This window comes from Lepidochelys olivacea (assembly GCF_965140295.1).
Source record: "Lepidochelys olivacea isolate rLepOli2 genome assembly, chromosome: 4".
NCBI lineage: Eukaryota > Metazoa > Chordata > Testudines > Cheloniidae > Lepidochelys > Lepidochelys olivacea.
Window position 1 is genome coordinate 5,985,251 of NC_140414.1, and position 26,572 is coordinate 6,011,822.

Consider the following 26,572-nt stretch of genomic DNA (forward strand, 5'->3'; position numbering starts at 1 on the left):
GACTTTCGGAGTGAAAGACGCTAGTGAGAGGGATTTCTCTGTGGCTGCTGGTACAGCGTGGGCTGAGCTCAGCGTTTGCAAGGATAACTCCAGCTGCTTCAGAGAACAGTCTCCAGTGAACTGCAGGGAGGAAGCAGCAGGGACAGAGCCCAGCACTTGGGGCTCCAGGAACCCGGGTCTCTGACCCTGGAGCTACAAGCTTTGTCAGCGGGGTTAGAGATTTTATCCACTGAACCCTGCAGCCACTCGGGCGACCGCCCCGACCGCAGCCTGCACTGTCATTGCAAAACATGATGGCAGGTTCCCTTTGACAGACATTGCCTGTGTTTAACTTCTGCAGCTTAACTGAGCCTGGTGGAGTCCGTGCCACGGCCTGAGGGGACCCCCGAGAGGAAGACGGATGAGCTCTGCTCTGTCTCCCTGCAAGAACCAGTCAACCCCTCCCTAGCTTTTCTCTGGCACTTGGAGCGTCCCGTGTGGGATTTCCGGCCTCGTCTCTCTGCTCACTGAACCACATTTTGCTTTCCAGGTGTCATAGTTTTCTGTAATAATGTTTTATTTGCACAAAATAATTTCCAACATTTTAATGGATAAAAACTCTGTTAGTCAGAGTTCAGTGTTTGCCCCATTCAGTGTGGGCGCCGTCCTCTAGCTGCGCGGTGCGGTGAGCTAGGTCTGTCAGCAGTAACTGCTCGTGTGTCTGTGGTGGGGACGGCTTTTTTTTCTGTCGAATTTCATGATTATAACACGGTAAATGGCCGGGTCTACTCACAGCTGGTCGCGCTGTTGCCATCATCAGCTAAGGACGTCTGTTGGACAGGAATAAGTGTCTGCGTTTAGTTTGTAAGTGCCTCTAATGTCCTTTTCACCATTCATAGAGCCATAGAAATGCTGGGCTAGAAGGGCCCTCAATAGATCATCAAGTCCAGCCCCAATCTCAGGCAGAACCAAGTTAACCTAGACCATCCCTGACAGGTGTTTGTCCAACCTGTCCTTAAAAACCTCCAACGACGGGGATTCCACATCCTCTCTAGGCAACCTGTGTGACAAAGTGGGATATTTTCCTCATGTTGCATATGTATACTGTGTGCCTCAGTTTCCCCCGTGTGCTGCATGTCTAACCCAGGTGGGAGGGGGGTGTCTGTTGTTTTAGAAGACCAGGTGTGACCCAGTCTAGCAGCCTGGACCCCAGACCATGGCCTGGGCACTTTGTAACGTAGCGACTGATGATCTGAAGGCCCATCCCAACTTGGAGCCAGCCAGTTATGGGCAGCGGAGAGAACAAAGAGCTGAAGAGAGAGTCACCTGGAGACCTGTTTTCCCGGGAAAGAAGACAGATGGAGGTGGGGCCTTGGAGGTGATATGGGGTGGGCTGCAGAAAGGAGGATTCACTTCTGGTCTGGGAACAAAGAGCAGCCTGAGCCCACCTGGATGGGGACAGACCCTGATGGACGCCCCTGAGAATGTCTTGTGCTGTGCTCCAGACGTACAATAAACCCTTCTGTGCTGTGCTGGCTGAGAGTTGCTGCAGGCTCGAGAGAGGCAGGCATGCTGGAGGCTCAGACGGGCGGGTGGTACTGGGAGGCAGAGGAGAAGCCTACAGTTTAAACCCTGAGCAAAGAGTGTGACCTCGTGTAGGGTCAATACTCTGAAAGGCCGGTTCCCCCCAGGGGCCATACGGAGACAAGAGGGCACTGGCCTGTGAGTCTGTGGCAACCTGTCCCACAGTGAACTGTCCTTAGAGCTAGAGAGTTTTCCTAATGTCTAACCTAAATCCCCCCGTCTCCTACTGTCAGTGCAGCTGGAGAACACTTGATCACCGTCCTCTTCAGAGCAGCCCTTAATGCCGGGGTAGATAATTATTTTTTGTCAAGGTCCAAATTTCTTGGTCAAGATATAGCCACGGTCCAGACTCAAGAGAAGCATTTTTCACACCACAACTGCCCCTGTTCAACGACCGCCTGCAGTGCTGTGAAATGTGCCCAGGGCCTATATTGTTTATATTCTTAGTGCCTTAAATGAAAAATAAAATCAAGCCATGGTATAGCCTAAAAATAACTTCCAAGAAAGATAACGAGGAGTCTGGTGGCACCTTAAAGACTAACCGATTTGTTTGGGCATAAGCTTTCATGGGCCCACGAAAGCTTATGCCCAAACAAATTGGTGAGTCTTTTACAACAGCAAAACCCTGGAGACCCCAAGGCATGGCCACTAGTTAAGTTGAGGGGATGGAAGGTCATAACGGTCGAGGAAGTCTCCCTGCTGAAGGCCGAAGGGCTTCTTCTTAACCCCCCTTAATAGAATTCAGGCCTGGCTGGTTTGAGTAAGCTCTTTTGCTCTTAAAACAATGTTGCAGCCGCAGATAATGCCTCATCGTGTAAGGTTTGCTGACGCCAAGTTAAAGATAATAGGAGAGAGAACTACAAGGCCAGGCAGGACGTGCTGGTTGTTTAAGTTGCTAGGAATGCTTGTTAGAGGTTGCAGGAAATAAACATTGTTGTAACCCATATAAGGAAGGCAGAGTATTTGTGAAACGTTTTAATTGGCTGATGTGTAGTGCAGTAGCATTAAGGAATATAAAAGTGTGTGTAATGACCTGCTCTGGGTGCAGGATTTAAGATTCTATTCTCCCTGCACCTTGTTTGCAGCTGCAAATAAACTTTTCTGCTTCTCCACTCCGTTGTGATTATTGAGTGAAGCATACCGGGTAACGAACCCCTGCTGTTGTTTGCCTCTGGGCACTGGGTGCCGGCAACAGTCTTTAAGGTGCCACCGGACTCCTCGTTGTTTTTGGGGATACAGACTAACACAGCTCCCCCCGATACTTGTCTCCAAGAAAAATGTAATTTATCTGAAATGTTGAGAAAGTGTTTAGAAAAATGTCAAATAGATGCAACTATTAGCATTAAAAATACTTTCAGGCAACAGGTTTAAGTTTTGTGTGAGTTTTGTCAAATACAGTTATTGTAGGCATATCCGCACAGAGAGAGAGAAACAGATTCAAAACTTTTTCAGCCGTTTGTGGTTTATTTACCATCAGTATCAGAGTTTGAAAGAAACACTTAGTACACCTGAACTCTTCATCATTTATGATTCAAGCCTTTCCGCTAACAAACACCCACCCACCACCACTCCCAGATCCTTCTCAGCACTGCTGCTGCCGAGCCAGTTTGCCTCATTCTGTATTTGTGCATCTGGTTTTCCTTCCCTACATGGCGCACCTCACATTATTCTTTGTTGAATTTCATTCTGCCGTCTGTTGCCCAGTTCTCCAATTTATCCAAGTCCCTCTGAATTTTAGCTCTATCCTCCAAAGTGCTGGCAACATCCTTCCCCCCACCCCGCAGCTTTGTGTCATCTGCAGCATTGATCAGTCTGCTCTCTGTACCTACATCCAGGTCATTAATAACGATGTTAAACGCTGGACCCAGAACAGATCCCTGGGGAACCCCACTTAAGACCTTCTCTTTTGCCCTCACAATTTACAGCTCTCTCCTCCCCCTTGGGGTGCAATGACCCTCTACGGGTTAACAGGACCTTTTTCCAGTGAAAGAGCCTTTATCACACTGTGAATATTCTTAAACATGTACATGTATTTGTTAGCAATCAGCAGCTGATCAGCAGAATACACTCACCGAGCCTCTAATGCTCACCACTCCCAATAAAGCAGACAGACCTCTCCTAATGGCCAGTCAGCGTTGTGTCATCTGGGGCTCTGGCTTCTCCACAGTCTGGTCATGCAAGGGATAAAAATCCGAGCCGTTCTGGCCTTGAGCCGAATCCCCGAGTTACGTTCCAATGAGCTTGTTTTCTCACCCTCCGGACAGAGTTAAAATGAGAGTTCTTCTTACAATACCTTCTTCGCCAAGTGTTTTACTCAAAGCATGACTAGACGTCTCACCAATCATAACTCCTCATGGGCTAAAGCAATTTCTCTACAACAGCAAAACCTTATAATTTCTGCTTATCAACTTTTAACTCAAACTCCCACGGGCGCCCAGTCAGAGCCTCGCAGACACGCCAGGGCAGCGGGTCCGTCCTCCCTCCCGGTCCAGTCGCTCTGTGACGTTCCTGGGTCTGTCCCGGGGAGTGATGCTGCAGCTGCCCCGGCATTCCTTGTCCCTGCGCTCAGGAGCACAGCAGGGGAGCTGCCTTGTTCCTTCCCCCGTCGTGGGGCTGCCTGGACCCACCGCAGGCTGGGGAAGGCGGCAGGTGAGAGACACAGATGGCCTGGAGACCCCTCCCTGACCAGCCTCCACAGACGGAGCCAAGCCCCTCTGCCTGTCCCATGCAGCCTGCAGGGCTTGCTGGGTTTAACTCTCACCTCCGGGGTGAGACTGGATCGTACCACAGTGTAACGGGGACGTGCTTGTGGCTCCTCCCTGGGGAATTTGGGTGCTTGGTGCCCAGGGTTCATCTCTCCTGGTGGCAGAGAGCACAGGAGCAGCCAGTGCAAACTGTATAGCCTTCCCCTCTGCTCATGGGTGGCTGGGCTTAAAGATGCCTCTGAGCCAGGCACCTTCACCCAAAAGGGAGCTGATTCCTGGCCCATCGCAGGGCGTGAGCTGGCATCAAACAGCTCACTCTGGGCAGGGCCTTGTACCCTTCCCTACCCCTATTTCTCCAGAGTTGAAAGGTCAAAAATCCCCCTCAAATCTTCCTTTAAGAGATGAATAGCGTCTGAGCTACGTGGACAGTGATTTGCACTAGTTGGTGTGGGGATGGGGGGGCCTGGTGTTGGTTGGGGAGCTCCCTGTCCATATCCCCCACCCCGGAGCCCACTCCAGGCTCATCCATACCCCCCTGCAGTCTCCCAGGAGCTGGGGCTGCCTCCTCTCTGTGTGATGAGTTCCCTTCTTGTTGGAGGGCTCTTGCAGCTGCTGTGATCTGGTGTAGTTTCACTCTGTTGTGGCTGTGAGGACGACTGTGCCGGTGTCAGGCAGCCCAGGGGCTCTGGGTGAGGGAGCGGCTGACAGGGGATGTTTGATCTAGAACAGGAGTTCTCCAACTTCACTGCACCATGACCCCTTTCTGACAACAAAAACTACGACATGTCCCCAGGAGGGGGGCCGAAGTCCAAGCCTGCCTGAGCCCCACTGCTCTGGGTCCCCACTGCTTCAGCCCCAGGCAGGGGTCCTGTAACCTGAGCCCCATCACCGAAGCCCTCAGGCATGTCTAAGCCAGCCTGGTGACCCCACTAAAATGGGTTCGCAGCCCACTTTGGGGTCCCAACCCACAGTTTGAGACCCACTGATCTAGAAAGTTAAAATGTTTTTACTGGTACCTAAGTAGCAGCTGCCCTTAATGATTTTATAAAAGAGAATGTTTTACATAGTCTATTCTGATATGTCCATAGTAGCCATTAAATACAAGAAACCATGTAAAAATAATCTTCTAAAATAACTAAATGAAATTTCAAAATTGTTATATTTTCTAAAATTATTATTTTTTTAATTCTCTCTAATTGGCAGTTTCAAAAATATTTGTTTTCATTCTGAATTGGATCAAAAGCAAATTTCAATATGTTAAAATTCCCCCTAAAATAGAAATTCCAGAATTTGACCACCTCTCCCCCATAATTCCTGCCTCCCAGCCTCCATTATAACACGGCTTTTGCCTTCATTATCACAGCCAATGCTGGTCAAACTGTAATGCAACTAAGACAGTTTAATAGCGCCTGACGAAGAAACCAGGGATAGTCGGTTCTGTGTTTGTACAGCGCCGAGCGCAGCGGGACCCTGGTTCATGCCCATGGCCCCGATGGTAAACACAGGATAAAGGACAGTTCTGTGGGCAGAGGGATCTGGACTGCGGGGAGGGGGGTGTGAGGCGTCCTGGAGCCAGCAGAGGGCAGCAGCGACCTCCTGGCAGACCTGTACTCCGGCTCCTGTCTCCGGGGTCCTGAGTCCTGGTTCTGTCCCCAGCCTGTGCTGGAAAATGCACAAGGAGCAGGACTGACCTGCCTCTCCCGCAGTGTGATCCTCACACAGAGACTCCAGCTCCGGCCCAACAGCACTCACAGGGCAGCTGAATTTTCTGGGGGAAAATTGGCTAAATATAGGGTTCAAATCCAATCATTCCTTAAAATGTCCCCTCGTGTCTCACTTTCCTAATCTAGCCTTTCTCAAAGGCCAGGTGAGCTGATCAGAATGGGGCCTTCTGTCCTTACCAGCTTTGGCTCTGGGGAAAGACCGGAGGGCCGGTCTTGCCCCGCAGTGACTCACGTCTGGATGCCACGGTGACGGGCCCCAGGGGAAACCCCACAGCGGTCACGTTGACTCCCCCAGCCAGTGCCCCAGGGACCCCTCGTCTGGTCGCGGAGCAGGACAGCCAAGACGATGGAGCAGGCGTTCGGCCGCGCTCCGACAGGGCGAGGGGGCTCTGGGGCCGGCGTCCCTCTCCTGCACCTCCCAACCTCTCCCACTCAGCCCCGCATCCAGCTCCTCTGCCAGAGCCCAGAGGGTCGCAGCCCAAGGGGGGCGCTGTGCCAGGAGGGCACCAGAGGGCTGTGGTGGCCGGGGCGCACGGTGACCTGAGAGCCCCAGAACGGGGGGGAAGGAACCGGACGTGGCTAGATAGACTCACACTGGTGTGGGGATACCGGGAGGGGGCAGTGACATGCGGGCTCCAGAAGGGCAGATTTCTCCCACCCCAATGCTGAGCATCACCAATGTTCGAGTGCCCCTCCCCCGGCCCAGAGAAGGGGGTGATTGGGGGAGGGGGCGGTTAACATGCTCCAGCGCAATGGAGGGAGCTAGGGTGGGTGGTGAGGGTGGAAGGTTGACTCCCGAAATCTCCCCAACCCCCTGCACTAGCCTGTCCCTTTGGGCTGAGTAAGAAAAAGGGGGAGCCCCTGAGAGCTGGGGAGCATGGGGACCTGTCGGGTCAGAGTGTGGCCTGCAGCAGGGGACCCTGAAAACTGGGGAGAATTGCAGCAGGAGGCTGAGAACTGGGAGGCTTGGACCTGTGGGGCACAGGGAAGGGGCCTCCTGGGAGCTGTGTGGACATGGCCGGGGGCTGGGAGCTCTGGGTATAGGGAGGAGTCCGCCTGGCTCTGGGGGCACAGAGAGGGGCCTCCTGGGAGTTGGGTGGGCTGGGACCTAGAGGCACAGGGGGGCCTCTGGAAGCTGGGTGGGTGTGAGCTGGGGCACAGGGAGAGGTCCCCTTGGAGCGGGGGTGGGCTAGAAGCTGGGGGACTGGATCAGGACCCCCTAAGATTTACTGGTCTCTCTGCTCTGCAGTTTTAGTTCCCAGTCCCTTCCCTTCCCTTCCCCTCACATCCCAACCTGGAAGAGTCTGGCAACTTCCCGCTCCCGTTGGCTGGCCCCATTCATCTTCCATTGGGCCCATGGAAAGAGGAACGGCAGGGCTGGGACAATCTGGGGTGGTGGTGGGAGGGGAAGGGGAGTATGGCGGGTTCACTTGTAGAGCCCCCCTTGGGACTGTCACTTGATGTCCTGAGCTACCACGGAGCCTAACCCTTCTGCCAGCCTGGGCACCCCTTGACTCTGCCTTGCTGACCCAGACCCTGCAGGCCCCCTCCAGCACAGACCCAGAGATAGGGCCACACCCTCTGCCGAATGCAGACGCGGAGAATCCCTCAGCCCTGGGGCGGCTCAGTGAACAGGGTCCTGCCCCAGCACCCAGTGCAGCGCCTTCCTGGGAGCCTGAACCCCAGATAAACTTCTCTCACCCTGTATAAGTTGTACGCAGTGTGAGTTCATATTATTCACCCTGTTTCTCCTTGTAAAGAGAGATCTGCACAGACTGCTCTCCCCCCAGGGACCAATGACTTACACTGGGATTATTAATGAACAAAAGTGATTTTATTAAGTATAAAAGGTTGGATTTCAGTGTTTCTACGAGATAACAGACAGAACAAAGTAAGTTACTAAGTAAAATAAAACAAACACAAGGCTAAACCTAATACACTAAGAAACTGGCTCCATGTAATATCTCACCCTCAAAGATGTTCCAATGAGCTTTTTTTCACAGACTGGACGCATTTCTAGTCCGGTCCCAATCCTTCCCCCTGTTTAGTTTATGTTAGTTCCAGCAGACATCCTGGATGGTGAGCAGGGGCTTTCTGCTGACTGGCCGCAGCTTCCCTCCTGTTTCACCCCCTTATATAGATTTGGCAAAAGGAGGCAGTCCTTATTTCAGCTTGACCCTCCCAGTTCCTTATGGAAAACTACCTGGTTTAAGATGGATTCCAGTATCAGGTGACATGGTCACATGTCCCTGTGAGACCCCAGTCTCCATACTTTATGGGCGAGCCCACATATCCGCAGGAAGGCTTACAGGAAAACAAAACCATTCACAACTAGTTCTAGTTAACTGGAGCCATCCAGTTCCTGAAATACCATTAATGGCCCTCCCTTCGTCTGACGACATTAGTAATCCACGTTTATACCTCATATTTCTAACTTCAGACATGGAAATGACACATGCATACAAATAGGATGAACTCATTCAGTCGATGAGAACTTTTTCAATGATCTGTCACAAGAGGCAGTTTGCATAAAGCATATTCCAGTTACGTCATATTCATACTCGTGAGCACATTTCCGTACAGAATACGGAGTTCAGCGTCACAGGGAGACCCGGCTCGCAGGGGCAGAGGGCAGGGGCAGAACGTGGAGCCAGACTGGGAGGGACACCCTGGGGGTGGGGAGCAGGGGGACTCTGCTCAGGAGCAGGGAAGCAGACGCTCTTGCCACGCCAGGCTGCACCCCGCAGGCAGCCTCTGCACCACGGTGCCCCCTGGCTACAGCACTCTCGGCAGGGGCCACACTGCCCTGCCCTAAGACTGGCCCTGGCCACATGCTTCTTGGGGCCGAGGGGAACTCTCGTGTCAGGACTCCACCCCTGCAGCTCCGGGCTGAGCGCTGCACAGGTCTCCAGGAACCTACACTTCAACCTCCCCACGTCCGGTTCTCACAGCCGTTCCTCCCAGCTCTGCAGCACTCTCCTGCCCCACCAGCCCATGCTAGTCGGCCAAGCCCAGACATGGCACTCCACACAGGGAAGCCACTCCAGGAAAATGTCATGCAGAGGTAACTGCCCAATTTCCTCCTCCTCCTCCGCCAGCCATACATCCAGGGCATCACTGGGGGTGTCTCCCAACCCGTCCAAAGCTGTCTGCCTGTGTGACTGCCATGACACCTGGCGCAGCCTGTTTGTATCAATGACTGTGGGGATCACACCACGCAGTGGTGTTTCCTTCATGCTGCCTGGCAGCTACCTAAGTTCCCTCTAAGCCGCGCGGCTGTGCAGCAGGCTATCAAGGCCGTGCAGGTGGGGAGAGGTGCCTCTCCCTTGGCCCCGGGCTCCTGCACAGAGAGAGGTCTGGGGGGACTCCTCACTCCCCGCTGCAGCCTGTACACCTCATCCCTGGCTCCACCCCAGAGCCTGCACCCCTAGCAGGAACCCTCACTCCCCATACCCCAACCCTCTGCCCCAGTCCTGAGCCCCTTTCTGCACCCCAAACCCCTCAGCCCCAACCCCACCCCAGAGCCCCCCCCTGCAGCTGGAGCCCTCTCCCCCAACACTCTAGCCCTCTGTCCCAGTCCTGAGACCCATCCTGCACCCCAAACCCCTCAGCCCCAACCCCATCCCAGAGCCTGCATGCCCAGCACTCCAACCCTCTGCCCCAGTCCTCAGCCCCCTCCTTATGTGGGCTGCATCCACACAACACAGATAGTACCTGAATGCCCCTGAGGATGTCACATGAGCCACAGCTGTGTGCGGATTGGGCTGCAAGTAGCCCACGGGCCGTGGGTTCAGAACCACTGAGCTAAATCTTCCAGATCTAGGAATGCATGATACCTGCAGGGAATAAACAGCAGAGCTCTGCTAGACTCTGTAATTTAAAAGAAACACGTCAAGAGACTTCCCTGAAGGTCCCATCTCACCCCATGAAGGCCCATTCTCACATTCTTCCCCTCTGCAGATGAATGAATCTGAGAAATCCAGACCCATGTTATTCCTCCTCCTTCACTGCAGGAAAGTCAGAAAAAAACCGTCACCCCAAGGCCAAGCTCAGGACATTGCATTTCAAACCTCATCGAGACCATTACTGCTCCTGAATGTATCCATTTTATTAAATAACGTGCTATCAAGTAGAAATGAAAAGTTGGACCCTACCCCTATGCTGGATAGACAAACTGGAGGACTGGGCCAAAAGAAATCTGATGAGGTTCAACAAGGACAAGTGCAGAGTCCTGCACTTAGGACGGAAGAATCCCATGCACCACTACAGACTAGGGACCGACTGGCTAAGCAGCAGTTCTGCAGAAAAGGACCTGGGGTTACAGTGGACGAGAAGCTGGAGATGGAGGCTAACAGCAAGAGGCTAACGGCCTATTGGGCTGCATTAGTAGGGGCATTGCCAGCAGATCGAGGGAAATGATTCTTCCCCTCTCTTCGGCACTGGTGAGGCCACACCTGGAGTACTGTGTCCAGTTTTGGGCCCCCCACTACAGAAAGGATGTGGACAAATTGGAGGGAGTCCAACAGAGGGCAATGAAAATGATTAGGGGGCTGGAGCACATGATTTCTGAGGAGAGGCTGAGGGAACTGGGCTTATTTAGTCTGCAGAAGAGAAGAGTGAGGGGGGATTTGAGAGCAGCCTTCAACGACCTGAAGAGGATGGAGCTCGGCTGTTCTCAGTGGTGGCAGATGAGAGAAGAAGGAGCAATGGTCTCCAGTTGCAGTGGGGGAGGTCGAGGTTGGATGTTAGGAAACACTAGTTCACTAGGAGGGTGGTGAAGCACTGGGATGGGTTCCCTCGGGAGGTGGTGGAATCTCCTTCCTTCGAGGTGTTTCAGGCCCGGCTTGACCAAGCCCTGGCTGGGATGATTTAGTTGGGCTTGGCCCTGCTTCGAGCAGGGGGTTGGAGTCTAAGTTCCCTCTCAGCCGCGCGCTCGCACACCAGCGATGAAGGGCCACGCAGCAGGGCCTGGAGTGGAGAGGGGTAGATGGGAGGGGAGCCAGATGGGGATGAAGGGCTGCCACAGGCCTCTCTCCTGGCCCCAGAGCTCGCTGCTGCCAGCAGGGAGAGAGGCCCCTTCCCCCCAGAGCTCCCTCTTGCCAGCACCCGGCAAGGGAGAGAGGCCCCTTCCCCCTGGAGCACCATGCTGCAGGTGGGGAGAGGGCTTGGGGGAGTCCTCTGGCCTGAGCCCCCGTGGAGCCTCTTTGGGCCCAGGGCTATTCGAGTTTGTGGCCCCCAGGCTCCAGGCTGTGGTGAAAAATGCAGGGTTCAGAGCACAGGAGGGGCTGCAGGTTGAGGCAGGGGGGTGGGTGCGGATGGTGGTGAGGGGCCCAACTGGGGGTGCGGGCTCTGGGGCAGGGCTGGGGATCAGGGGTTTGGAACGTGGGAGGGGGCTCAGGGCAGGAGGTTGGGGTGGGGTGGGGTCTGGGAGGGAGTTAGGGTGCAGGAGGGAGCTCAGGGCAGGGGGTTGGGGTGGGGGTCTGGGAGGGAGTTAGGGTGCGGGAGGGGGCTCAGGGCAGGAAGTGGGGGTGGGGGTCTGGGAGAGAGTTAGGGTGCAGAGGGTGCTCAGGGCAGGAGTTTGGGGTGGGAGTGGGGGTCTGGGAGAGAGTTAGGATGTGGGAGGGGGCTCAGGGCAGGGGGTTGGGGTGGGGGTCTGGGAGAGAGTGAGGGTGCAGGAGGGGGCTCAGGGCAGGAGGTTGGGGTGGGGGTGGGGGTCTGGGAGGGAGTTAGGGTGCAGGAGGGGGCTCAGGGCAGGAGATTTGGGTGGGGGTCTGGGAGGGAGTTAGGGTGCAGGAGGGGGCTCAGGCAGGAGGTTGGGGTGGGTTCTGGGAGGGAGCTAGGGTGCAGGAGGGGGCTCAGGGCTGGGGCGTGAGGAGCGGGGTGCTTGCCTGGGGCAGCTCCCATTTGGGGGCGCACTGGGGTTGAGGCAGGCTCCTTGCCTGCCCTGGCCCTGCGCTGCTCCTCCCGGAGTGACCCTGCAGCTGCCGGCACGGCACGGATGTCCCTGGCTGCGGCCCCGGGGGGGGAGGTGGCTCCTTGCGCTGTCCTGCATCTGCCTGCAGGCACCGCCCCCACAGATCCCATTGGCTGCGGTTCCCGGCCAATGGGAGCTGCGGGGGTGGAGCCTGCAGGCGAGGGCAGCGGGTGGGCGGAGCTTCCAGGCGCTCACAGCTCCAGCCCAGCACGGTGGGGCAGGGACAGCCGTGCACGGAGCCGCCTCCCTGCTCCCCGCTAGGAAGGGCCGGACGCAGGGACGTCAGTGGCCGCAGTCCAGGGTCCCGGGCTAAGGGGGCCCCACCAAAAGATCTGCACTTCTGGCAGCCTGGAGATCTTTTTGCGGAGTCCCCCTTAGCCCAGGCTGCAGCCCCTAGAGCCCCTGCATTAATCCTGCCCTGTCTGCACCCCAAACTCCTCATCCCAGCCCCACCCCAGAGCCCGCAGCCCCCACACCTCCCAGCCACTGGGTCTCATGATTTATAACATTGCTGTATGCAAAAATCCAAATACTGAAAATTAATTCCCGGGTCCTGCAGACACTTAAACAGACACAGAACTTTACTCTAGAAACAGCCCCGTGGTTTAAAGTTCAGTGAGCGTTTGCAGCGTCAGGGACTCCGTGTATTTTTATTAAGAACTTGTCATGTAGTGGCATAAAATCTGTCACTTCAACAGTGAAACAATTTTGTTTTAACAATAAAAAGTTATTTAAACTCTCAGTAATTTACAATAGCAATTTTTTTATACGGGCCAAAGTTTGCAAAAAGTGGAGCACAAAATTAGGCTCTTCAGCCTGCCTTAAGCCACCTAAGGGAGGGGTTTTCAAGCATGCTCAGGGCACAAGTCCTATTGACTTCAACCTGCAAAACCTGATGGTTGAAGCATTTCAGCTCTTTACTTGTGGAAGTACAGTGTCCTGGCCAGAAATCCTCTCGCTCTTCCACGTCGCTTTTCACTAGTAGATCTCAAAGCTCTTGACCAAGGAGGCGCAGAGCACAGGCTTCTTGATTTTCAATTCTGCGTCTGTATAGTCTCATACTAGGGGATATTAATGAGGCCTTGGGCTTGTCTTTTTCAGCACAGATGAGCATTTTAAGTGTGAAACTTCTTAGTAGAAAAATATCGACATAAAATCCGAAATCTTATTAACACTTAGGAAACTAAAAAAAACCACAAGTAGAAAACATCCACTTTGACAATTTCAGACCATAAAATGGAAGAGAAGAACTAGCAATATGTAGATAAGAAATTTGATTTAAATTTTCAAAAAAACCCTATATTTAAATGTCATAATTTAAATAAAAACTTTAGTTGTGATTTTTAGTCACCCTAAGAAGAGGAGCTCCCAAAGGGTGCTGATGAAAATGTGGACAGGTAGGAGAAACACCAAAACAAAACCAAGACCTGTTGTTTGAAAACACAAGAACATAAGAACATAAGAATGGCCATACTGGGTCAGACCAAAGGTCCATCCAGCCCAGTATCCTGTCTACCGACAGTGGCCAATACCAGGTACCCCAGAGGGAGTGAACCTAAGAGGTAATGATCAAGTGATCTCTCTCCTGCCATCCATCTCCACCCTCTGACAAACAGAGGATAGGGACACTGTTCCTTACCCATCCTCGCTAATAGCCATTAATGGACTTAACCGCCATGAATTTATCCAGTTCTCTTTTAAACCCTGTTATAGTCGTAGCCTTCACAACCTCCTCAGGCAAGGAGTTCCACAGGTTGACTGTGCGCTGAGTGAAGAAGAACTTCCTTTTATTTGTTTTAAACCTGCTACCCATTAATTTCATTTGGTGGCCCCCAGCTCTTATATTATGGGAACAAGTAAATAACTTTTCCTTATTCGCTTTCTCCAAACCACTCATGATTTTATAGAGCTCTATCATATCCCCCGTTAGTCTCCTCTTTTCCAAGTCAAATATCCTAGCCTCTTTAATCTCTCCTCATATGGGACCCGTTCCAAACTCCTAATCATTTTAGTTGTCCTTTTCTGAACCTTTTCTAATGTCAATATCTTTATTGAGATGAGGAGACCACATCTGTACATAGTATTCAAGATGTGGGCATACCATGGATTTATATAAGGGCAATAAGATATTCTCCCTCTTATTCTCTATCCCTTTTTTAATGATTCCAAACATCCTGTTTGCTTTTTTGACTGCCGCTGCGCACCGCGTGGACGTCTTCAGAGAATTATCCACGATGTCTCCAAGATCTTTCTCCTGATTAGTTGTAGCTAAATTAGCCCCCATCATATTGTATGTATAGTTGGGGTTATTTTTTCCAATGTGCGTTACTTTACATTTAGCCACATTACATTTCATTTGTCATTTTGTTGCCCAATCACTTAGTTTTGTGAGATCTTTTCGAAGTTCTTCACAGTCTGCTTTGGTCTTAACTATCTTGAGCAGTTTAGTATCACCTGCAAATTTTGCCACCTCACTGTTTACCCCTTTCACCAGATTGTTTATGAATAAGTTGAATAGGATTGGTCCTAGGACTGACCCGTGGGGAACACCACTGGTTACCCCTCTCCATTCTGGAAATTTACCATTTATTCCTACCCTTTGTTCCCTGTCTTTTAACCAGGTCTCAACCCGTGAAAGGATCTTCCCTCTTATCCCATGACAACTTAATTTATGTAAGAGCCTTTGGTGCGGCTTCAGAGTGATAGCCGTGTTAGTCTGTTTCAGCAGAAAGAAGGAGGAGGACCTGTGGCACCTTAGAGACTAACCAATTTATTTCAGCATAAGCTTTCATGGGCTAAAGCCCACTTCATCAGATGCATGCAGGGGAAAATACAGCAGGAAGATATATAGATATATATACACAGAGAAGATGAGAAAATGGCGGTCGCCATTCTAACTCTTAACGAGATCAATTGATTAAGAGATCACAACAACAGTGTTTTTTTCTCCTGCTGCTAATAGCCCAATTAATTGATTGGTCTCGTTAAGAGTTGGTAGGGCAACCCCCATTTTCTTGTCTTCTCTGTATCGATATATCTATATCTATATCTTCCTGCTGTATTTTCCACTGCATGCGTCTGATGAAGTGGGCTTTAGCCCATGAAAACTTATGCTCAAATAAATTGGTTAGTTTCTAAGGTGCCACAAGTCCTCCTCATTCGCTTTTCCTGACTGATTGTGCTGGGGGCTCTGCCTCGCTCCAGCGCTCCGGTCCCTCAGCGACCAAGGCCACCTGGGAACCCTGATCGATTCCAGCTTCAAGGAGTGCTGAGATCCATCTGTCTCTTTCTGTGCCTCTGTCTCTCTCTAGGTATAGCCTCCTGACCCTGCCTTATGTGATCAGTTATCGTTTGCTAGCCCTAACTTTTGTAATCAAATTGAAGTTAGATTTAATATTGGAACGGTTTTCTTTGTTTGGCTCCCCTTGTAAGGTTACTACCTGGAAATAAATAACTTTCATGGTTAAGCTGATTGCTCTCCCCCTTACCCCCGTCCCCCACCTCCGTGGGTGTTTTTGGCTTCTCCATTCACTCTGCAGCAACACTCCTTGTCCGGAAGCTAAAGATCCCTGCAGCCCCAAAAATCCAGTGGGGTTTGCTCATCAAGTGGGTTACTAGCAGAATGGTTGTGGTGTGAAGGTGGGGATAGGGAGGTGCTGAACCTGGGGCATAGGAGGGTTGCAGATTAAGCTGTTGCTCAGTCCAGCCCTGTGAGACCAAGGTCATATGAGGACAATTTAAATTAAAGTGCTTTAAATTGCTTTAAATTGCTGTTCAATCCAGCCGACTGAGTCCAGGGACACATCAGGGGTCAGCTTGTGAGTGCTGAATACCCAGTCCTCTCTGACATGCTATGTTCATGTTTGTGTGTGTGTGTGTTCATCACATTTGGGGGCTGGAAGACCCCAGCCCTGGGGAACCGAGGTCCTGCAGGGTAGCTCCATTGGGAGGGAACTTGCAGAAGGAAGGAGTAGCGATCCATAGGAAAACACAAGTGACAAAAGCAGCACATTGACAGAATTGCAGAATCTCCCCCCACCAGCAGAGTAACCCTAACAAATGGGCGTACCCCAAGGTAAACGGCAATTCTGGTAACAGCTCATTTGGGGCTTGTTTGGAAGGGGGATGGACGTCATTCTTGGGACAAGTCACCTGCTATGGCCAAAAACACTTTCGCCCTGTGCGCCCTTCCAGACAAGTCTTATATCCCAAATACTTTGGGTCTTCCAGGATAAGTCCCCGAATAATCAAGGATCTTAACCAAAAAGCTCATCACGTCTAAAAAGGAAGAAAGATTGTCGTTGTGGAGACCATGAAACAAGCCCTGCAACTTTTGGACACGTATCCCGACAGTCCACAGGGTACATATCAAGGAACGTTCAAAGCGAGACGGGCGTTCTTTTTGGGGAGACTAACCCCCATTGTGCTGACCAGGAGGAGGGGGAAGTGGAAAGTGGGAGGCTGCAGCGCCATCTAGTGGCCAAAGGAGAAATCGCCGGTTTCTGGACCTGTGTGCGCCCTTGGTTCGGTTCACATGGAAAGCTGTGTCACGCCAGGTTGGGAAAATGGGGTTCTGCTGCCCGACATCATCCTCTGGAATGACTCAACCCGACAGGACACCTCCTACGATACACTGCTCCGAGAGACGCTCTCAAACAGGTCCCCACAGCTCCCCAGCCTCCCCCCACCGGGAGGCAGGTGTGAGAGGATTGTTTTCCCCAACTGACAGAGGGAGAAACGAAGGCTGAGAAAGGTGAAGGGCCTTGTCTTCCATCACACAACCTGTCGGGATAGAGTTGGGAACAGGACCCGGGTGTCCTGACTTTCAAATTAATCATCATTCTATGATGAGATAACTGGCTCTGTGGATGAGGGGAAAGCAGTGGATGTGTTGGTCCTTGACTTTAGCAAAGCTTTTGACACTGTCTCCCACAGTATTCTTGCCAGCAAGTTAAGGAAGTATGGGCTGGATGAATGCACTATAAGGTGGGTAGAAAGCTGGCTAGATTGTCGGGCTCAACGGGTAGTGATCAGTGGCTCCATGTCTAGTTGGCAGCCGGTATCTAGCGGAGTGCCCCAAGGGTCGGTCCTGGGGTCAGTTTTGTTCAATATCTTCATTAATGATCTGGAGGATGGCATGGATTGCACCCTCAGCAAGTTTGTAGATGACACTAAACTGGGAGGAGAGGTAGATACACTGGAGGGTAGGGATAGGAAACAGAGGTCCCTAGACAAATTAGAGGATTGGGCCAAAAGAAATCTGATGAGGTTCAACAAGGACAAGTGCAGAGTCCTGCACTTAGGACGGAAGAATCCCATGCACCGCTACAAACTAGGGACTGAATGGCTAGGCAGCAGTTCTGCAGAAAAGGACCTCGGGGTGAAAGTGGACGAGAAGCTGGATATGAGTCAACAGTGTGCCCTTCTTGCCAAGAAGGCCAATGGCATTTTGGGATGTATAAGTAGGGACATTGCTAGCAGATCGAGGGACGAGATCGTTCCCCTCTATTCGACATTGGTGAGGCCTCATCTGGAGTACTGTGTCCAATTTTGGGACCCACAGTACAAGAAGGATGAGGAAAAATTGGAAAGAGTCCTGCGGAGGGCAACAAAAATGATTAGCGGACTGGAGAACATGACTTATGAGGAGAAGCTGAGGGAACTGGGATTGTTTAGTCTGCGGAAGAGAAGAATGAGGGGGGATTTGATAGCTGTTTTCAACTACCTGAAAGGTGGTTCCAAAGAGGATGGACCTAGACTGTTCTCAGTTGTAGCTAATGACATTACAAAGAGTAATGGTCTCAAGTTACAGTGGGGGAGGTTTAGGTTGGATATTAGGAAAAACTTTGTCACTGGGAGGGTGGTGAAACACTGGAATGCGTTCCCTAGGGAAGTGGTGGCATCTCCTTCCTCAGAAGTTTTTAAGGTCAGGCTTGACAAAGCCCTGGCTGGGATGATTTAGTTGGGGGTCGGTCCTGCTTTGAGCAGGGGGTTGGACGAGATGAACTCCTGAGGTCCCTTCCAACCCTGATATTCTATGATTCTATGATCAGTCTGGAGTTTCACACACTGAATGATCAGAATAAAGGGACCTGCAATGAGCTACGGACCAACAACCATTCACACTGATTCTTCAGCAAGTCTTTTAGAAGCACAAGAACACCAGCGAGAACCAGGAATGGCTCAGAGACAATCAGCAGCGAGAAGGAGAACAATTCACCAAGCAGATGATTGGTTCTGGCTTATTTGCTGGGCCTTAAACGAGAACAACAAAGTCCTGAGTCTCCTCCCTGCCACGAGACCCCCTGCTCAGCCAATCAGCGTGGAGACTCTGGCGGTGGCTGAGGGTTCCCCAGATGGCCCAGGGATGGCTCAGGTCACCGGTGAGGATCACTCTCAGAGCACGCTTCCTGTCCCATCTCTTTGGGAGGCCTCCCACCATGAGGGCTACAGAGCAACCCCCTCCTTGCCAGTGGAGGGAGGGAAGCAGGAAAAGGGAAACCAAAAAAGACAAACCCCAAAGACTCGAAGGGGCAAAGGCCTAGCTGGGGGAAAATTGTCCCACCTTAACCTCCTGTTTTCCGTGCCAAGAATTGGGCCAGTACCGGGCGGATCAGGCTGCCTCGGTACCAAACCTCTCCGGGGCTCTTCCCTTCTCCACAGGGACGTCTGTCTTCTCGCTCAATGAGCAGTGGGAAAGGAGAAAACTCCAGAGAGGCTCCACCTCGCGCTCACATACGAGACCCTGAATTCTCTCTCAGTCCTCAAGGAGACACCTCCAGAAGGAGACTCCCTGCAGCAAAGCCCCGGGGGTCTCTGAGATCCCCCTGCCCTGCAGCCTGTCCTCCCTGGCCGTTGTCGTGGACTCTCTGTGAGGTCACCGCCTCCCAACCTCCTTTCACCAATCAGATGAGTGCTGCAAAAGGCCCTTGTGATGTCACTGCCACCCCCACCCCTGCCCTGCAGGGCTCATGTCCTGCCCCGAGCCGGCTCCTGTGCGTGTTTGAGCTGCTCCCCCTGGGTCACCCCCACACACTCAGTGGTCGTGCAAGGGTTCACGCAGGCCACACGTGGAACCATCAGAGGATGCTCAATGTGCCGCACTCGGTTTTGCAGAGATTTGGAGACTTGAAGGCCAGAAGAGACTCTTAGATCATCTCATCTGGCTCCCTACACATCACAGGCCTCCTGCATGGCGCAGTCGCGAGTTGTCATAAATATAAAGGGAAGGGTAAACCCCTTTAAAATCCCTCCTGGCCAGAGGAAAAATCCTCTCACCTGTAAAGGATTAAGAAGCTAAAGGTAACCTCACTGGCACCTGACCAAAATGACCAATGAGGAGACAAGATACTTTCAAAAGCTGGGAGGAGGGAGAAAAACAAAGGGTCTGTTTCAGTCTGTGTGATGCTTTTGCCAGAGACAGAACAGGAATGGAGTCTTAGAATTTAGTAAGTAATCTAGCTAGGTAGGTGTTAGATTATGATTTCTTTAAATGGCTGAGAAAATAGCTGTGCTGAATAGAATGACTATTCCTGTCTGTGTGTCTTTTTTGTAATTTAAGGTTTTGCCTAGAGGGATTCTCTATGTTTGAATCTAATTACCCTGTAAGATATCTACCATCCTGATTTTACAGAGGTGATTCTTTTTACTTCTATTAAAAGTCTGCTTGTAAGAAAACTGAATGCTTTTTCATTGTTCTAAGATCCAAGGATTTGGGTCTGTGGTCACCTATGCAAATTGGTGAGGATTTTTACCAAACCATCCCCAGGAAGTTGGGTGCAAGGGTTGGGAGGATTTGGGGGGGAAAGACATGTCCAAACTACGTTTTCTCAGGAACCCAGAAAAAGTTTGGTGGTGGCAGTGGAAGTTCGGGGGCAAAAGGGTAAAATAGTTTGTACCTTGGGGAAGTTTTAACCTAAGCTGGTAAAAGTAAGCTTAGGAGGTTTGCATGCAGGTCCCCACATCTGTACCCTAGAATTCAGAGTGGGGAAGGAACCTTGAAAGGAGTGTGGGAGGGGGCTGGGGCAGGGTGTTGAGGGATGTGGGGCGGCTTAATTCGGGATGGGGGGCTCCCCAGCTCCCACCGGCATAGCCCTGCAGCTCCTAGGTGGCAGAGGGGTTGGAGGGGGGGGTCTCCACACCACTCTGCCTCTGCCTGCAGGCCCTGCCCCCCGCAGCTCCCATTGGCTGAGGTTCCTGGCCAATGGGAACTGTGCCCACCCCCCAGGACCAGCAGGGGTCCCACTCCCTGGCTGCGCACTGCAGCCCCCTCCCCCAGCACCAGTGGGGTCCCGGGCCTCCTCCCCCAGCACCTGGGATGCCCCCCATCTGCCCCTAGTAGTACACACTTAGTAGATTTTAAGCTTTCTAATGATATGTTACATGGGGCATTTAGCATAAAGCATATTCCAGGCATGTTATGTTCCTGTTCATAAGCATATTTTCATAAAGCATATGAGTGCAACGTCACAACGGCCTCACAGAGAGTAAAGTTACCATGAGCTTTGGGTTTAGGGAACCCCGGGGAGCAGACCAGGCTCCCTGCAGTGCAGGAATCACTTCATGGGGCGAGGGGTGCTGCGTGGAGTTTACAACATGGCCACTGCGGTCACTGTTGCAGGGAATGGGGTATTGCGGGACAGCTGCTGGAGGATGGTTAGGGTAGATGTAGGCCAATGCCATCTGGAGAGGTGGTTTTACTGCATCACCGTAAGGGAGCAATTACATTGGCCAAAGACAAATTTGAGTGTAGACCTGGGCACAGCGAGGTGAATGCAAGGCAATGTATGCCAGCCGAACTGTGGTGTTGACAGGCCTAAGGGGCTTGGTTGCTTGAGGCACAGCTAGCCATGCCATGGTGTAGGGGCCACGACCAGCAGTTCTGCCCACACTACCCTTGTGGAGGAGAGGCCTGGCCCGTCCCTCCTCTCCTCTCTGCTCCCTCAGGACCGGCAGGAAACCCAGCCAGACCCAATGGGAGACGAGGGCAATAGAGCAATGACTGCAGCACTAGGAGAGCCTGGCAAAGAGCAGCCACCAGGGGCTGTCGCCAAGGGACCCACCGAGGGATGTCCCTGTATGGTGACAAACCCCAGAACTGCAGGGCAAATCTTGCCTTGCCGAGAGGCCCTTTCTCTCCCCCTTTCCCCCCTCCCCACACATGTCCCAGCCCCAGGCTCTGCACGGGCTGGACCTGGTCCCAGAGGAGTCAGTTATGGGGCCTCCGCGGCCAGATGGTGTCTGTCCTTATCCCATTGCTGTGCCAAGCCAGCATCTCTGCCCCCTGCCACCCTGCCCTCCCCACAACTGCTCCTGGCTGGGCTAGCTGCTGCTGGTTCCTCGGCCCCCCAGGGGCACCGTCAGCCTGGCCTTGGAGATACCCAAGCTCTGGAAACGCCAGTGACAGCTCCTGAGTCTAGCTGGGACCAGGAGCCAGCCAGGAGAGCTTGGGGCCAGCTGCCCCCAGTCTGCAGAGTGGGGCTGGCCATGTCTTGGGCTCCCCTGGTCTGAGGTGCTGGCCCCAAGGGCATCACAGTTACTTTGGTAAATGCACCCTGCTGCCCTGGTGAGAGAATTTTGGGAGAAGGAGGTGATTTTGTGGGGCCCCCTCTAGGGCTTTGGGGCCTCCCCCAGCCATGTGCTGCAGGAGTAGCAGAGACCAGTGGCTGGTGCCAGGGCGTGTGCAGAGTTGTTGGGAACACTGGGGCATGGCCACTAGGTAACTCGAGGGGATGGAAGACCACGAGTGTCGATGAAGCCCCCTCGCACTAGGCCCCGGTGTCCTTGCCCCCCCCCCCTCCTGCCTGGAGGCACTCGCAGCAGCTCTGCGTGCTAGGCCCAAGTGTCCTTGGCCCCGCTGCCTGGAGGCACACACAGCAGTTATGCTGAGAATCTGCAACAATATGTTGCAGAGTCAGACTGCCTGAAACTAAACAAGGCCACACAGGGCAGATATGGAAGAACAATGCTGAATAAAGCAGCTTTATGTATAGTTTAACAAATGATACAGAGAATCAGGGAACTAGCTGGGAACTGGATTGGCTGGCTATATGGAAACTTGGAGCAGCTTGCTATTGGATAAGTATGCTGGGAAAAAGGATGTATAAAAGCCTGTGTAACTTCCTGCTCTGGGTGCAGGATTTGAGATTCAAATCTCCCTGTACCTTTTTGAAGCTTCAAATAAACTTTTCTGCTTCTCCACCCCGTTGTGATTATTGGGTGCAGCACACCGGGTAACGAACCAACTCAAGCTGTTGTTCAGCCTCTCGGCACTGGGTGCCGGCAACAGCTTTCGGCGTCCCTGGGTGGGCGACGAGGCTGCAATTTAGCCTTGCCCGGACCCCTCCTGGAGGTCAAGGATTGCGGCGAGAACCGACGCCCAGCGCGCACCGGTGAGTTCATCGGGGGCCTCGGAGGAGACGCGATTTGATCGACCCCAGAGGGCACAACGGTGCAACGCACTCATATAGTGGAGAAGCTGTTGTGGACGGCGGTGAAGAACCGGTCCCTTAGACGTGGGGGAGCAGCAGCTGCAGGACGGCGGTGAAGAACCGGTCCCTTGGATAAGGTAGGAACCTTTTAAAATCCGGATTATATGCTCTGTTGGAACCTGGGGACGCCCAGAGTTACCCTGTAGGTATGGGACAGGGACAGAGCTCAGAGGTTAGGGCACGGTGTACGTCCCTAGAGTGCATTCTAGCAAACTGGAAGGTATTTGGTGTGGATCCAACGACTAAGAGCCAATTAAAACGATTCTGTACAGTTGACTGGCCTCAATATCAACTAGAGGACCAGGAGTGGTGGCCACCAGGAGGGTCAATTAATTACAACACGATCCTTCAGTTACTCCTGTTTTGTCAGAGAACAAGGAAATGGAATGAACATATGTATGCACATTTGTTTCTGACTTTATGTACTCGACCAGATATTTTACAGCGCTGTAATCTGACTCCAACTGGTTTGGTAGCAGCTAATGTTAGTCTCCAGACCCCCACCCCCACTGTAATGGCAGAGCTGGTGTCCCCTTCGGCCCCTACACCCACACCTTGTAAGTCCCCAATGGTTGGCCTATACCCCTTCATCACTGAAACTAAAGTCGCCCGGTCTGTATCAGACAGGCGTCCTGCCACAACTATGCAGGTTTATACTCATGTGCCCTTTAATCCTGTGGATTTGGCTGCTTTCAAAGCACAGGCAGGAGAGTTTTCCACCAACCCAAGCAGGTTTATATCAGTCTTTGAGGGGTGCCTCAGTAGTCACAAGCAGGACTGGGATGATTGTAACGTCCTCCTGCGAACCCTATTGTCTGAGGTTGAAAGACAACAGGTTGTGTCCAAGGCAAGGGAGGAGGCGCAGAAACGGTACGACCGGGATCGTATTAATGTCCCTGACCCGGATGCACAAGTCCCCCGAGCAGACCCCAGGTGGGATCCAAATGATCATGGGGATATGACCCGCCTTACCTCCTATAAGGAGTTGCTTTTGCATGGACTCCGTCACTTGGCTGTCTGACATAATAATTGGGCAAAGCCATATGAAGTAATGCAGGATTTAAAAGAAAGCCCAGGGGCCTTTCTACAGCGTATTCGGGACACCATTCGACAGAACACTAATGCAGACCCCGATGATCAGGCAACTGAGTCAATTATTAAGGGAATTTTTACGAGCAGAGCAGCCCCTGATATTAAGAGAAAGTTACAGAAAAAGGAGGATTTAATGGGTATGACCATGGCACAAATTTTAGAGACTGCAAACCGAGCTTATAGTCTGAGAGAGACAGAGAAGGAGAGAAAGCAAGTGAGATTGATGGTAACAGCGGTACAGGCCGGCACTAAGAGAAGTGGCCGGGGAGGAAGGGGCTGTGGACGCGACCGTCCGGGCCTGCAGGAGAGACGACTGGGTCGCAACCAGTGTGCCCTGTGTCGACAGGAGGGACACTGGAAAAATGAGTGCCCAAAGAGGAAAGAAAAGGGGGGTGCCCCTATGATGGCGATGGTGGAGCAGGAATAGGGGTGTCAGGGGAGACGGACCACCCTACCCCCGGAACCCCGAGTAAAGATGCGGGTGGGAAGCTCAGAAATAGATTTTTTAGTGGACTCTGGAGCGGCCCGAACTGCCGTAAATCAGCCTCTTCAGTTGCCAGTAGCAGATTCCCTTACTGTGGTGGGAGCCACAGGCAGGGACACCAAGTGCCCAGTGTATGCCCCAGCGGAATGTGCTTTGGGAGACAGGACTATATCCCACAAGCTGGTATACCTCCCTGAGTGTCCAACGCCTCTGCTGGGACGGGATCTACTTTGTCGCCTCGGTGCCACCCTGCATTTTACTGAGGACGAAATAACCCTTACCTTACCCCCTGAGAATGCCTGGATCATGACCCTTGCAGTTGAGCCCTCAGCCATGCAAGCCCCAAAATGGAGTCCGTGGGAAGACCAGGTGTACCCCCTCGTGTGGGCATCAGGGATTCCAGGAAAGGCCACCCACCAGACCCCCATTACTATTCAGCTCATACCAGGGAAAGGCCCAGTGCAAGTAAAACAGTATCCAATCAAGAGGGAAGCCAGAGAAGGTTTACAGGAAACTATAGATCGATTCCTAATGTATGGTATTCTCCGGGAATGTCAGTCAGCCTGGAACACTCCCATTCTACCCGTACAGAAGGCTGATGGCACGTATCGGCTGGTATAGGACCTAAGGGCAGTCAATGAACGGGTTAAGACTCTGCACCCTCTTGTCCCTAACCCGTACACCTTATTGGCTTCTATAGGGGGACAGTATACCCATTTTTCAGTCCTTGATCTGAAAGATGCTTTCTTTACCATCCCAGTTGCCACCCCATCACAGGAGATCTTCTCCTTCGAGTGGGAGGACCGAAAAAGGGTTAAAAAGCAACTTTGCTGGACAGTGTTGGCCCAGGGATTTAAAAACTCTCCCACCCTTTTTGGCCAGGCTCTGGCCAGGGACCTACAGGAGTGGGATAATGAGGAGGCTCTCCTTCTGCAGTATGTAGATGATTTGTTAATTGCCACTGTGGGCCAAAAACCCTGCCTTAAAGCCACCGTGAGCCTCCTGAATTTTATTGGACTCCGGGGATATCGTGTAGCACGGAGTAAGGCTCAAATTGCCCTCCCGGAGGTACGGTACCTCGGGTTTCACATACGGCAAGGGAAGCGTCAGCTTTCAAGCGAAAGAAAGGAAGCTATCTGTCAAGTTCCTACCCCAAGTAACCGTAAGCGGCTCAGGGCATTTCTGGGTATGGCAGGCTTTTGCAGGATATGGATCCCAGAGTTTGGACTGTGGGCTAAACCCCTGTACGACTGTGTAAAAGGAGCAGATCATGACCCCTTCTATTGGACCCCAGAGGCTGACAGGGCATTTAAAATCCTGAAAAGAAAATTGATGGAAGCCCCAGCACTGGCCCTGCCGGATCTCTCTAAGCCGGTTTCAGTTGTATGTACATGAAAGAAGGGGGGTGGCCCTAGGAGTGCTTACACAGCTGTTAGGAGCATGGAGACATCCTGTGGATTATTTTTCTAAGCAATTGGATCAGGTTGCAAAGGGTTGGCCGGCATGTTTACGGGCGGTCGCAGCTACTGCCCTAGTGCTTGAGGAAGCCGAGAAGCTAACATTGGGAGGGGTTATGCAAATCTATACTCCCCATATGGACCAAGCCTTATTGGATGCAAAGGGAGGGCTTTGGCTCACCCAGGCTCGGATTGCTCGGTACCAGGCTAAGCTGTTAGAGAACTCTGAAGTCACCTTACAGCCTTGCCCCTCCCTTAACCCAGCCACCCTCTTGCCAGAAACAGAGGAACAGAAACATGACTGTTTAGAGATCATAGATGCCCAGTACTCCAGCCGTCCGGATTTATGTACCCCTCCCATATGCAGATTATGAGTGGTACACTGATGGTAGCAGTACTGTAATAGATAGGCAAAGGAGGGTGGGTTATGCTGTCGTGACCCTCCATGACACTGTGGAAGCTGAAGGTTTGCCTGCTGGGACCTCTGCCCAGCTTGCCGAACTAATAGCCCTGACCCGTGCACTTGAACTGTCAAAAGGAAAGCGGGTCAACATTTTTACTGATTCAAAGTATGCTTTTGGGGTGCTGCATGCTCATGCTGGCCTATGGAAGCAAAGGGGAATGCTGACAGCCCAAGGCTCCTCAGTCAAGTACGGGCCCCAAATCCTCCGGCTCCTAGAAGCTGTACAACTCCCCTCGGAAGTGGCGGTCGTACACTGTAAAGCCCATCAAAGGGAGGATCAAGATGTGACCAGGGGTAACGCCCGGGCGGAGAGAGAGGCTAAGCATGCTGCCACCCTGCCATCCCCTCAGGCTGAGAACGCCCATATGCATGCCCTTATCCCATCAGTAGGGGAGCTTCCGACTCCTCAGTACTCTGGGGAGGAGAGACAGCTAACTGACAAACTCGGTCTCTGGGAAAAGGAGGGATGGCTCCATTCCCCAGAAGGGAAGGTCCTCTTACCAAAGGGTCTAATCCGGCTAGTGCTGCAGAAACTACATCAAACCACTCATGCTGGCAGGGAAGCACTTATCCAGCTAATGGGAAAATATTTTATCACATCCAGACTCCGACCCCTGGCT

The 26,572-nt window shown here is 52.4% G+C and overlaps 1 protein-coding gene across 1 annotated transcript in view; it reads left to right on the forward strand.

Moving 5' to 3' along the window:
* Positions 1–2,929, forward strand: part of LOC311520113 (class I histocompatibility antigen, F10 alpha chain-like) — a gene marked incomplete at its 5' end in the record, with an annotated part of 30,525 nt that extends 27,596 nt beyond the window's left edge. The window contains one exon of the mRNA XM_084627353.1: positions 341–2,929. Coding sequence (XP_084483479.1) covers positions 341–345 — 5 coding nt within the window. The 3' untranslated portion in view covers positions 346–2,929. The remainder of the gene's footprint in view (positions 1–340) is intronic.
* Between the last annotated feature and the right edge of the window lie 23,643 nt (positions 2,930–26,572).